The 14,297-nt window shown below is 29.9% G+C and overlaps 1 protein-coding gene across 2 annotated transcripts in view; it reads right to left on the bottom strand.

Moving 5' to 3' along the window:
* Positions 1-13,995, bottom strand: part of LOC117182319 — a 44,590-nt gene extending 30,595 nt beyond the window's left edge. The window contains exons 1-9 of one of the 2 annotated variants that reach the window (XM_033375473.1): positions 13,765-13,995; positions 13,297-13,410; positions 12,978-13,113; positions 10,080-10,154; positions 9,866-10,020; positions 9,618-9,779; positions 5,541-5,844; positions 2,726-2,827; positions 2,555-2,659 (exon numbers count right to left, since the gene is read on the bottom strand). In XM_033375473.1, the coding sequence (XP_033231364.1) occupies positions 2,555-2,659; positions 2,726-2,827; positions 5,541-5,844; positions 9,618-9,779; positions 9,866-10,020; positions 10,080-10,154; positions 12,978-13,113; positions 13,297-13,410; positions 13,765-13,881 (1,270 nt within the window). In that variant the 5' untranslated portion in view covers positions 13,882-13,995. Of the gene's footprint in view, positions 1-2,554; positions 2,660-2,725; positions 2,828-5,540; positions 5,845-9,617; positions 9,780-9,865; positions 10,021-10,079; positions 10,155-12,977; positions 13,114-13,296; positions 13,428-13,764 lie in introns of both variants that reach the window. The other variant, XM_033375474.1, reaches the window with a different exon arrangement.
* Positions 13,996-14,297: the final 302 nt, after the last annotated feature.

Here is a 14,297-nt window from a genome sequence, read left to right on the forward strand (position 1 = left end):
TATAATATTGAAGTAAAATATATTTATAAATTAATTAATATTGATTTAATTTTATTAAAATTTACCTTTTAACTTCAATTTAACGTCACAACAGAGAAAAAGTAATTCATTCATTTTAAATAAGTCCGCGCTCAAGGACACTGCACATGTGTCGTTGAGCGCCGGCTTATTTAAAATGAATAAATTAGTTCTTTTGCCTTGCAAGGTCAATTTGTGATTGAATTATGAATCTTAATTTAATAAAATCGTTTTAAAAATTAATTAATAATTATATTTATAACGTTATTTGAAATTAATAACAATTAATAAATAATTAAGATTGTATTGATTTACAATTATTTGATTAATTTCGAAAAATAATAAAGTTCCAACCATATAGTGAAATTCTTACCTAAAAAATATCAGTTTTTTACTGAAAATGAAATTTGTGAATTTTTTAGTTAAAAAAGTTAATTTTTACCCAAAAATTAATCGCATTTTCAATAAAATAGTTGAATTTTAAAAAATAATGGAAATTTTTAACCAAATTACAGGATTACCTCCATCAATACAATTCCTTTGAAACGTTTTAAAATGTACTGTCCTATAAACTATAATATTAAATATAGTTTATAATATTAAATAGTTACTGTTATTATCTTTTTGTATATTTTGAGATTATTTATAAATTCTCCAATTTATAAAAACAATAATTTGTCATTTCATGTAAATAATTTAATAAAATATAATTTTAGCGAGAACTGTAAAAAATAAAGTTAGTTTGTATGGTTATTTCATCGTTAAAAAATTTGGTTTACCTGAAAAGGCCATTTACTTTTAGTGATAGCTAAAAATTCTTATTTTTAGTTTAAAATTCATTTTTCAAACTAAAAATTTCACTTTAATATTTTAAGTTCTAAATTATTATTCTTTAGTTCAAAATTCAACTACTATTTCGTTAAAAATGTATGTAATTTGTTTAAAAATTATATTTTTTGGTAGAATATTAATTTGTCTACTTTGAAGTTTGAAATTTATCTTGTTGGTTGAAAATTTAACTGTTCCAGTGGAAGATGCATAATTTCATTTGAAAATTTAGCACTTTGGTTACAAATTGAACTATTTTGTTGCAAATCCAGTTTTTTAAATTAATTTTTTCAACCTAATCTCTAACTTTTCCATTTTGGATAAAAAATTTAAATTGTTTATCGAAAAATGTAAGTATTTGTTTCAAAATTAATTTATTTTGCAATGTTTTGCTCTATTGTGTTAACGGATGTTTAGAATAAGAGTCCTGTTTTAAAAAAATGTTAGCATTTTGCGGAAAATATAAATATCTTACTTTTAGTTAAGCGGGAAAATTGAAAAACTTCAATGGGAAAAACCGGAATACTGAAATTCATCCGTCGAATCGCAACCCTGATAACTTTATAGTATAAAACAGCAAATTTTAAAGTTTTTTATAAAAATTGTAATAATGAAGGTTATCCAGTAATTTGGTTACAAATTTCCATTATTATTCAAAATTCATCTATTTGGGTTAAAAATTCAAATATTCGTTTGAAAGTTCGATTAATTTTGTATTAAAAATAAACTTTCTATGCTGGAAATTCACATTTTTCATCTTTAGTTCATTGCGCGCGTGTATTTTGGTATTTGAAAAATGTTAGTTTATTAAAAATTCTATCATTCAAATACAATTTGACGTCGCAAGAGAAAAAAAGTAATTTATTTATTTTAAATAAGCCCGCGTTCAAGGATACATGCGCAGTAAGAAGAAGTAGTGCATCGGCAAATACACCCACCATGCTTCCAGTCAGCAGCGCAGGAGGGGAATTCTTCGCCCACAAGTGCAGTAGAAGGGGAAGAGGTCCCAGGTAGTCGCCGGTGAAATGACGACTGTACTTATTGGTGAAGAGAAGAAGAGGAAGGTAGGTAGGGAAGAAAGGGAGAAGTGCGGCGAGAAGTTGCATTCTGGGGAGGCCTAAATAAGGAAGGGAGTGAAAGGTAGGAGCTTTAAGAGGGATAATAACGGGAGGGAAAGTGAGAAGGCGAGTAGGGAGTAAAAGTAGGAGAGGGGGTGGCGAGTGGAGGAGAGGATAAGATATGTTCGGATAGAATTGGGTAGAATCGGATTGGACATGATGGGGTACGATAGAAGAGGGAAAAAGGAAGGGTCGAGTGGTAAAGGGAGAGAGGAGATATAAGCAACTTAAGTTTTTTACTATTGCCTTGGAGATTTCATTACATTAAATTTTATCTGCGAAAAAAGGTCCTTCCGCTTCACTCCGCTGGGAGTCGAACCCAGGTCTTCTGATGCATTATCATCGGGATGGTAATTGATCGATCGGATAATTACATCTAAAGATCTATCATCTATAATCTATAATTTTTGAAGTTTTCAAAAAAGGTAAAATTTTGGATTTGAGGGGTATCTTATATGGGTAATGTAGATATCTCTTTTCACTAAAGGTGATAAGTATCTCATCTGATCGGTCAATTTACCATCCCGATGATAATGCAGATTTTCTATGTCTTAGATATTTTATTATTTAAAAAAGTAATTGTCAATTACTAGGTAACTCTTCAATCTTGAACTGCAGATCAGCAATGTGTTTTCGAACTGCAGAGATATCATTTTTGAGACTGCTTAGGTCTCCACGCATCTCATTAAGATCCACTACAAAATCAGATGATTGTAAAAAATTTTTTTTATTAAAGGCAATTTTTCTATTGAATTAACTACTTGTAATGCTAGGCCTCTTCACTGCGTCTCCAGGGATGCTCCTAGTTTCTTTTAAAGGTACTCCTCCTTCGTTATTTCCTTTGGCACCACCTTCAGATCTACCTGTACAATTTTAGAATATTTTGGAGTGTTTTTATATAATTATTTTTAAATTTTCGCGAGAAGTTTAGAATATAATGTGTAAATTGTAAAAACAATATAAGATAATTTTGTTTTTTAATAATCTGTACTATTTAAGGACTAACATAGAGGTTGCACCATTTCGAACTTTTAATAATACAAAAGCTGAGCTCTAAATTCGAAATCAGCGACCCTAAAATCGCCTGAGGATCCTGATTGAAGCTACTGGAATAATTTTTTTAATTTATTGTATACTATATTGTATCCACCATTAAAAATTTTTAATATTTCAAAATTTTGATTCTAAATTCGTATTTAGCGATCCAAAAAAACCAGAGGGCCCATATTAAAGCCACTAGACCAATTTTTTATTTTTTCCTCTATATTGAATCCTTCAATTTTATTTTTGGAATTTTTACTTAAGATGTGTTATCAGTGACCTAATAAATTTTATGTAAACCCAGTTTTATAGCACGTTACTTTGATTTTTTTATCCACTATATTGGGTCCGCCATTTTTAATTTTTAACATTTCAAAATGTTGACTTTATATTCATAATCCGCAATCCAAAAAACTCTGAGAACCCCTCTTAAAGAAATTGGATACATTTTTTAATGTGTGGTCACCATATTGGATCCGCTATTTTTAATTTTGTAATTTTTACTTCAGATTCGTATTTAGTGACCTAAAAACTCCTAAAACTAAGTTTGAAGCCAGAGGTCTTATTTTTTAATTCTTTGTCCATCATATTGAATCCGCCATTTTGAATTTTATATATTTCAGAATTTTTATTTTAAAGTCGTAATAAGCGACGAAAAAACTCCCGAGGATCCATATTAAGATATAAGCCACTGGACAAGTTTCCTAATATTCTGGCCGCCATATTAGATCTGCTATTTTGAATTTATCAATTTTGACTTCAGATTCGTAATCAGTGACCTCATTAAAACCCCACAAAATACAGTTTGATGCCCATGGACTCATTTTTTAATTTTTTGCTCGTCGCATTGGATCTGCGATTTCTACTTTTAAATAGTTCAAAAATTGTTATCTACATTTTTAATCAGCGACCCCGAAAAAAACTTGAGAGTTCATATTTAAGTCACTGGACAAATTTTTTAGTTTTATGCTAGTCAAATTGTATCTGCCATTAGAATTTTTGATATGTAATTTTATATTTGTAATCAGCAAACCAAAAAATCCATGCCGACACATATTAAAGCCACTAAAACAAATTTTTTTCCGCCACGGGACTTATTTTTACGTTTTTTGACCACCATATTGAACCCAGGACTTTGAATTTGTAATATTTCATAAATGATTTTAGATTTGTATTCAGCGACCCGTTGGGCCAATTTTTTAAATTTTTTGCCACCCTATTGTATTTATCATTTTGAATCTTGGGATTTTGACTTCAGATTTGTATTCAGTGACTTGATGGAACTAGTTTGCACCCAGTTTTTTAAATTTTAATATTAAATTCATAATCAGCGACCCAAGCAAGCCCTGCGAGGCCATATTAAATTCACAGGGTCTATTTTTCAATATTTGATTTCCATATTGGATCCACCAATTTGAATTATGGAATTTTTAGGTCCAATTCGCATTCAGCGATCTAATAAAGCTCATGTAAATCAGTTTGCAGTCACATGACCTATTTTCACGTTTTTCGTCCACCATATTGGATCCGCCATTTTAAACATGTATTATTTCAAAAATTTAATTTCAAATTCGTAATCGGCGACCCAAAAACCCCTGAGGACCCATATTGAAGCCACTTGACCAATTTTTCAATTTTTTGGCCGCCATATTGAATCCACCATTTTTATGTTTGGAATTTTGACTTAAGATTCCTAATCAGTGACATAATAAAGCTCATGTAATCCCAGTGTGAACGCACGTTACTTTTTACGTTTTTTGTCCACCACATTAGGTCCGCCATTTTTAATTTTTAATATTTCAAAATTTTGACTTTAAATTCGCTATCAGAAAAAAAACCCTGAGGAGCCCTATTAAACAATCGTCATCAATTTTTTTATTTTTGGTAGCCATATTGGATTCGCTATTTTTAATTTTGGAATATTTACTTTATATTCGTAATCAGTGACCTAAAAAAGTCCTGCTAACTCAGTTTGAAGCCACAGGTTTTATTTTCAAATTCTTTGTCCATCGTATTGAATCCGCCATTTTGAATTTTAAATATATCATCATTTTGATTTTAAATTCGGAATAAGCGACTAAAAGAACTCCCGAGGACCCATATTAAAGCCACTGGACAAATTTCCTAATATTTTGGCGGCCATATTAGTTCGTCGCATTGTATCTGTAATTTCTACTTTTCAATATTTTCAAGATTAATCAGTGACCCCGTAAACATAGTTTGGATCCACGAGACTTATTTTTACATTGTTTTTCCTCCATTTTTTATCCGCCATTTTGAATTTGAAATGCGTTACAATTTTGATTTTAAATTAATAATCAGCGACCCAAGTTGTCCCTGCGAGGCCATATTGAATTCACTAGGCCGATTTTTTCATCTTTTGATTCCCATATTAAATCCACCAATTTAAATTTTGTACCAACTTTTTAATTTGTCGGCCGCCATATTGGATTCGCTATTTTGAATTTTTGAATCAGAACTTCAGATCAACATTTAAATCGACATATAATAGAAAATTAAAACTTGTGAACTCACTCGCCGTTACAGATCGTTGACTAAGTTTATTTTGGGTCAAATCTTGAGTTGCAATTTCTTTCTCAACGTTATCAGATGGATCCTTTGTTGTTATTTGAGTATGTCCTAATGATTCATTAAATTTATTTCCTGATGTTGCCTGAATTTCTCGAGGACTCAAATTATCCCCTTCATATAAAATAGCAAGATTCGTTTCTAAATCTGCTGATCTGCGATCAGTTTCAGCTAATTCTGTTGACATATCAGATCCACCTTGAATTTCTATTTTGTCACCTTTGATGATATCTTGCAAAATAGATGTTAACTGAAATTTGCAACAAGTTCGACGGATTTTTTCTGATGCAGCAACATACAATCGAGCCTCTCAATAGGGCGCCTCTCAATAGGGCGCTTCTCGGGGTTGTAGGGGACATTTTTTTCATAAGCGCGCCACCCCCACAAATGTCCTCCGCACCTCTAGACTTTTGCCTTTGAATTAGGCGCTCTTTGCAGCATACAATATATGTGGTATATTTTAGGAATTCAAGAGGAGTTTCTGCGAAATAAAACCATACCAATAACTTTTATTTTTAAGCAATCCCCACCGACTCCCTCCACAGCACCCAAAATATTACCCAAAAATCTTTTTAAAACTTCATTTTTACGTATTATTCTTAATTTGAAGCAATTTATGTTGTCTTTTTTCATAAAAATAATTACTATTGTACAATTTTAATATAGTAGAAACTTGCTTATCCGAGCTATTGTGGACCGGCCCCAACTTGGATAATCGGGAAACTCGAAAAAACCGGAATTTTAAATAAAAAGAAAGTATCAGTATAATAATAAACAGAAAGTATACTTAAATAAATATTCAATTTGTACAATTACATGTTTAAAAAAATCTTAGAAATAGTTTATATTCTATCATATATTTAATTTATTCATAAGGCTCGGATAATACGGACTACTCTTGCGCTATAGCTTGGATAAGACGGGACAACTATTTTTGTTTCAACCTCGGATAATCGCGAACGCGGATAAAGCGGGTTCGGATAAGCGAGGTTCCACTGTATCTGATATGATTTGTTAAACAATTTTTAATTTTTTGAATTAAAGTAACTTACTTAAACAATTATTTATTCTAATTTTTTTGAAATAATCGTATTTTCTGAATAAAATATAATAGTTGGTTTATATCATTTTCATTTGCTCAAGCAATTTTGTTATAATCATTTAAAAAATAATAAAGAATAGAATACATATAATTATTGTTCTAAGTCCATGTCATGAAAAAGCAGAATTTAGTACTCAAAATCATTTAATATTATGCTTAATTCATGAAATACGATTAAAATTTTTTTTATAAACAATTGAAGAAATTATTAATATATTCTTTTTATACACTATAAAGTCAGAAAAATAATTGTGTGTATTCCATTTTATATTATTTTTTGAAATTTTCGGACCAAAGCTGCTTGAACAAGTCACAATTTTTTGAACAATTTGTTGTATACCAACTTAAGAAAAAAAGTGGACATATCTGACTCAATTTTTATATATTTTAAAATAATCAGTAATAATCTATTCAAATAATTCATAATGTTTTTGGAAAAATTTAGTGCTTCAAAAAATGACTAACTTTTACATTCCTCTAAAAAATTCGATTTTTTCACATTTTCCGGGAAAAAAAATTATTTAAATAAGTAACAGTTGTTTAAGCAATTCAAAATTGTTTTAGAAGTCATGGGAGATATGCAGGTTGTCATATAGTAATTATTTTTATGAAATAACATGCCATAAATTGCTGAAAATTGGCAATGATACGTAAAAATGTAGCTTTTGAATTCTTGAGTCATATTTGGTAGGATGTGGGGGAGGGGGTAAAAATAAAAGTTATTAGTATGGTTTTATTTCGTAGCCACTCCTCTTCAATTCTTTTAATATTTAAATATAAAAAAAGCGGATTTTCTTTCTCCGGAAATGGAAACTGGGGGGGGGGAGGGGTAACTTGCCCTGTGGCTTACAAAGCTTTTTCTGGACCACCCTAATACGAATATGTATTATGCCAGATACAAACTGACTTTATGTTCATTACGAGCCCCCTATCGGGAGGCAAGGCTTGGGAATCTCCCTCGGTCAACGCGGAGTCTAGAAGATGGGGATAACGTTCTAACGCAGTTGAGGAGAAGACGCCCTATTAAGAGGCGCCTTACTGAGAGACTCTACTGTATTTTATAAATTAACGAAAACGCCCTATTGAGAGGCGCCCTACTGAGAGGCTCTACTCTATTTTATAAATTAACGAAAACGCCCTATTGAGAGGCGCCCTACTGAGAGGCTCTACTGTATTTTATAAATCAACGAAAATATTTGCAAGTTTCAAAATATTATAACCCCCCCCCCCCAAAAAAAGATTCTTTAATTCCTAAAATGAAAATGAAGGAAGGGGTTGAGGGGAATAAAGGGGAAATGAGGTGAGCGACAGTAGGAGAAATAAGGCGAAGGGAAATAGGATAAATGGAGGAAATCAGAACAGATAATTCAGGGGAAATGAGGAAAAGTGAGGGAAGGAGAATAAGGGAAGAGTAGAAGTAAGGGAAAATGTGGGGGGGGGGGGTAATGGAAGGGGTGTGTTGACTGCGGAACTAGGGAGAGGTAGAAATAGATGAGGAACAAGTTGCGGTAGTAAGGAAAAGCGAAGTTTGAAGTTTGGAGAGTATAAATAATAAAGGTGAGGGGAAGTAAGAGAATTTAGGGCAAATAGGGGAGAGAAGTTTGGCAGGGGGAAGTTTGAAAGACTTGATTAACGTCTTAAGAGGTTACGAAACAATCCGAATTTTTACCAAAATGATAATTTCTTGGCGATTTTGAAAATCCGTTGTAATATTTTGATGTTTTTTTTAAACATTTTGGTATACTTATTGATACTCAGGAAAAAAAACTATGTACCAATTCATTACTGATACAAAAAGCAGCTTTGTTAACAAAACCAAAATGGAATCTACCAAGAAACGTAACTAGTTAAGAGACATTACACTGGAACCTGGATTTAAGAACGGTTCCCAGCATAGGTTGCCTTAATCCTAAATTAATCATAAATGCTGATAGCTGACGCAACTAACGCTCTAAAGTTTCTGCCCTCTTTTTGGCTAGGCTACTGTTGGTCACGCATGAGTGAGCAGTGAGCACCGCCTTTATTTCAGTCCCAAGTATCCCCTTATCAAGAAATTGCCGAGGATATCAATTCTAAGATCGGCTGAACCCAGGTTTCTTGAAGCCCCATTCCAATGTAATAGAAAGTCGTCCTAAGTCGGCACAGGAAGATTTTTTGTGGAAATCCAAGGGTAAAACGGGTTAAATAGTATTTTAATATCTTTTTTCAGATATTGCAGTTCTTTATCTACAATTCTATCTTATTCAGAGCAGCATAGAGTGATTTTTACGTTTGCATTGCAGCGCAAAGTGAAGAAGTTAATTTTGGCTATTTTTCAATATGGTTGTCCTAAGCCGGCACCCGCTGACATCACGCTATGGTTTCTTGCGTCTAAAATTGCATCACATGACTACAAAAAAATAGAATCAGCAAATAGTCAATCAGAAACGCACATAAAATAAAAGGACACCTACCAGAAACACGCAAGATGTAGTCAAAACAAAACCAAACTGAAAAAAACAACAAGAGAAGAGTGAAATGGTATTGAAACACAAAAAATAAAATAGCACACAAATAGAAACACAAAAGGTGCTGACTCAGGACCACTTATTTTGTGCTGACTCAGGACCACCTATTTGGCGCTGACACAGGACCACCTGTTTGGTGCTGACTCAGAACGACCTGTTTGGTGCTGACTCAGGACCAACTGTTTGATACTGATTCAAGACCAACTAATTAGTGCCGATTCAGGACCACCTATTAGGTGCCGACTCAGGACTACCACGAATTTTTACACATTTTATGCTATTTCACACACGAAAAGTGTGCCATCTCTGAGAAACACGAAAATGCCGGCTTAACCCACAGTGCCGACTTAGGACTACTCTACCCCAGTCAATTCCCATCACTGGTGCAAATTAAATTGAGATATTGGTGCAAACCTTATTTATTCCCTGCTCACTTGCATCTAATCTCTTGTTAATGTTAATAATTTGCCACATATCTGTCAGAGGATCTGTACTATTTCCTCTCACTTTTTCTATCAACTCTGAATTGGCGGACAACTCTTCAAGAGCTTGAAACTGCTGTTGAAGTTTTTGTACCTAAATTTAATTTAAAAATCGGAAAAAAATCAGGTGATAAAACTTATGAACTATTTGGTAAAAATACAAAAATTGTTAAAAATTACGGAATCCTCCAGCTTTTTGAAACCCAATGCAGTGGGGGTAGCTCCATCTATAACTGGTTCTACAAAGATAACTGATTCGAATTCACCCTCTATTCCCCCACTTATTTGTTGTTTCAGCCCCTTAACTTTTTTCACAGCTGTTCCACTTTCTAATTCTGCAATAAATAAAATTCTTAAAAATTTGGAAAAAAAATTCTATTTCGAAAAATATTACCTGATTTAGATTTGGTAATACGTGCTGTGGATGGTGCACTCGAAGCCCCTTTTCCAGGCTTGGTTTGAGGCTCAGCTTTTGATAATAGAATATCAGACTTATTTAAAAATAAAAGTAACTAATGATTTTAAAAAAGGTCATCCACCAATTACGTGAAACTGTTTACAGGAAGGGGGATTTTGGTGGTATCTTTTTGTTTTTTCACAATGAGGGAAGGGGAGGAGGGGGGTGTAAGGTCTTGACTAAGAAATTTTTTTACTAAAAAATCAATCAATCTAATGATATTGCAATTTAGAGGAAAATCCAGAAGAAATCTATTTATATCAAACAGTTTTCAACTTGACTGCCAAATAGATCAATTTTCAAATTAAAAAAAGTCCACCAGAAAAAGAATTGATTTACAATATATTCATTCATTTACAATAACAAAAAAAACTCATTTTTAACTAAATAGTTCAATCTTCAACTAAAATGATGAATGCTCGAAAAAAGGGATAACATAGATTTTCAGTCAAAGAAAAAATAATTTTTAACAAAAAAAATCAACACAAAACATGAATTTCCAACTGCAAAGTTGAATCTTCCACTAAAAAAATATATTTTTCACCAGAAATAAAACAGTTAAATTTCCAGTTGCAATCAATTATTTTTAATAAAAAAAACTGATAATTAGTTAACAAAATAGCTATTTAATATAATAATTTTCAACTTAGTAAATAAATTTCGAACTAAACACTTGAATCTTTAATCAAAAAAGATACTTTTTCATTCAATAATGTTTAGAAAAAAAAGAATTTCAAAAAACTATTTAATTTTTCCATCAAACAAGAAAATTTTTAACAGAAAACATATATTTTCTACAAAGGAGAAAAAAACTTTTATCAAAAAACATTAATTTTCAACCAAATAGTTGAATTTTCAACTATGAAGGAACAACTTCAAAAATTTTAATTTTCAATAAAAAAGAAATTTTTAGTCAAAGAAGATGTAATTTCAACAAAGAAGTAAAACTTTTAACAAAAAGTATTAATTTTCCACCAAAAAACACTAATTTCTAACACAATGCATGCATTTTTATCCAATAGTTGATTTTCTAACTAAAAATGATAAATGTTTTACCAAAAATGAAATACATAGATTTTTATTAAACTAACGTTATTAAAAAAAAATTTTTAAATAGTTGAATTTCCTACCACAGAAATGAATTTCCAAACAAGAGCCTTAATTTCAAACAAAAGAAAAATAATTTTTTAAATAATACATGAATTTTCAACCAAAAAAATGTTCAACTACAAAAGACCAATTTGCAATAAAAAATATGAATTTACCATAAAAAATGTAAATGTTAAGTTTTTAGTTAAACAAATTAAGTTTCGAACGAAAGAAAATTTAATCAAAGAAGATCAAATTTAAACAAAAGAGCTAAATTAATAACTAAACAAATTTTGTACTCAGTCAACATATTTTTGTATGAAATATATTTACTTCCCAATCATAAAATTTACTCAAAAATAATAACTTTTTGAAAAAATCGTGAAATTTTTAACTAAAATAATAAAATTTTTTAACCAAAAGAGATTAGTGACTTAGCTTTTAAACAAAATAGTTATTTTTCAGTAAAAAGCTATTTTTTACGTCAAAAAATAACTAATTTTTAGAAATCTTGTTTAATTTCCAACCAATAAAGTTTTTTTTTAATGTCTTAACCGAATAGCTGCATCTTCATCCAAAAACTGTCAATTTATAATACAAAATATTAATTAACAATCAAAAATGAAATGTATAAATTTTCAGTTAAAAAAATAATTTTTCATAAAAGAATTAATTTTCGACAAAAAAAAACGAATTTTAAATTAAAGAAGATAAAATTTCAACAAACAAGTAGAATTTTCGACAAAAAGTATAAAACCAAATATTTAAATCTTCATCTAAAAATGATAAAGTTTGAACAAAAAATAAAATACATAGATTTTCAGTTACTAAATATTGATTTAAAGAAATAATAATTTTTTTAAAAATAGTTAAATTTTTATCCAGAGGAATTAATTTTTTAAATAAGAAGCTTAATTTTCAAAAACAAGAAAAAATGAATTTTTATTAAAATCCATGAATATTTAGCCATCAGCTGAATTTTCATTTACAGAATATCATATTTAATTAAAAAAATTAATTTACAACCAAAAATAGAATTGTATAATTTCTATTTGAAAAATAAACCTCTAAAAAAAAGAGCTTTCAATCGAAGAAGATAAAATTTAAACAAAAAATTAGAATTTCCAACAAAAAATGGAATACATAAGTTTTCAGTAAATAAAAATGAATTAAAAACAATAGTTTAGCTTTCAACTAGAAAATAATTTTTTTAACATGAAACTTATTCTTGAACAAATGAAAACAAATAGTTAAATTTTCAAATTAAAAAATTGATGTTCAAGCTTAAAAGAAATTTCTTAATAAAAGAATATGAAATTTCAACAAGAGAGCTGAATTTCTGTCCAAGAAAGGTTTTAGACTCAGAAAGAAAGAAAAGTTCGTAAAAATCGCTGAATTTTCAACCTCAAGACGAATTTTGTACAAAATGAAGGTTTATCCTGAAAATATGAACTTACACCAAACAAATTAATTTTCAAACAAATAATTTAATTTTTTGCTAAAATTGTTCAATTTTCAGCCCAATAATAAAATTTGCACACAATAAAGATAAATTCTCAACGAAAAACATTTAGCAGATTTTTCTTACTGCGTTTTTAGATTAGCGAATAATACTGTTTAAATAAACAATTAGGTTCATTTTAAATGATTAAAAATATTTTGTTATAAACATTATAATTAAAGGGGGGGGGGTAAATTGAAAAAATATGTAATTTTTGGATGACTCCAAAGGTTTATTTTTTATACCATCTGTGTAGATATCAACATTGACTGTCAAATTTTCATTACTGTGAATTCGCTGTTTTACCCTTCCAGAACCATCAGTAATATTGTATTCGTGTAGATGCAAACTTGGCCCAGCTCTCAGGGAAGCCACTATTGTCTTTAAACATTTATGACAAAGTACATCAATTTCAATTTATAATAATTAATTTATAATTAATTAATCATTAATTACAAAAATTAATCAATAATTTAAAAAATGAACTATTATTTAACATTTATTAATAATTTATATATAATTGGTTAATAATCTATTATTAATTAATTAATAATTACGAACTACCTTCATTCGATTGGCATCATCACCCCTAAATTCCACTTTTGTTGTTCGTAAATTAATTTGATGCAGTAGAACATGAAGAAAGTTGTGAAGGATATTTAAATTCACAGCACCCACCTAGCAGTGAAAACCACCTAAATATCAATTTAATTATCTATATTAGAAGTAAAAAAATGATTTTAATCAATTTTCCAAAACAAAAATGCCTATAAGCTTCAAATGTAAAAAAAAATCTCTCTAGCTCCGCTGGGACTCGAACCCAGATCTACAGATCGCCAGTCTGGTGCTTCAGAGTACCAGACCTGTAATCCTGCGATTTGTCGACCCGGGTTCGAATCCCAGCGGAACTATAGAAAAATATTTTTTATAGCTTAAGACTATAGCCATGTTAATTCAGACTGGTAGATCAAAAACCGTAATTGTCAAAACCAAAAAAATATATAATTATTCAATAATAAAGTTTATAAATACCTCGGGTGTACCCAAAGCAAGATCCAGCATTTGAGGCAATGAAACCTGAAGACTCGCTGCATTTCCAGACGAAGAAGCAGACTTTTGCAAGGGTGGTGTAGCAGCCTTTGTCGCCATTGCGAATTTATTTAATAATATATTATGGAATTTCCATTAGTAATATAAAAATTTATCAAATCCTTTTTAGAATTTAATATTCTATTCTTTCTAACGAGACCTTTGACGTATCATTTTTGAGCAATATCACACATGATTAATTTTATTTGACTGCTTTTTGTTTTAAGTGCGAAATTTTAAATTAAAATTGTTCGAATTTAAATTTATAGGGAGTTGATTTAAAAAAATATTTGAAAATAATTTGAAAATTCCCAAATAATAAAATTTCAGACAGAAAATTCCGGAATTATAAAATATCCGACAGTTTCACAGTAACCGAAACAAAAAAATTCCCGAATTTAAACAGTTAAAAAATATTTTTTTGAATCAAAAATTTGCAAGTTAAAATAAAATTGTCTACCAAAGTAGATGAGTTT

The sequence above is a fragment of the Belonocnema kinseyi genome, chromosome 10, assembly GCF_010883055.1.
Source record: "Belonocnema kinseyi isolate 2016_QV_RU_SX_M_011 chromosome 10, B_treatae_v1, whole genome shotgun sequence".
Lineage (NCBI taxonomy): Eukaryota > Metazoa > Arthropoda > Insecta > Hymenoptera > Cynipidae > Belonocnema > Belonocnema kinseyi.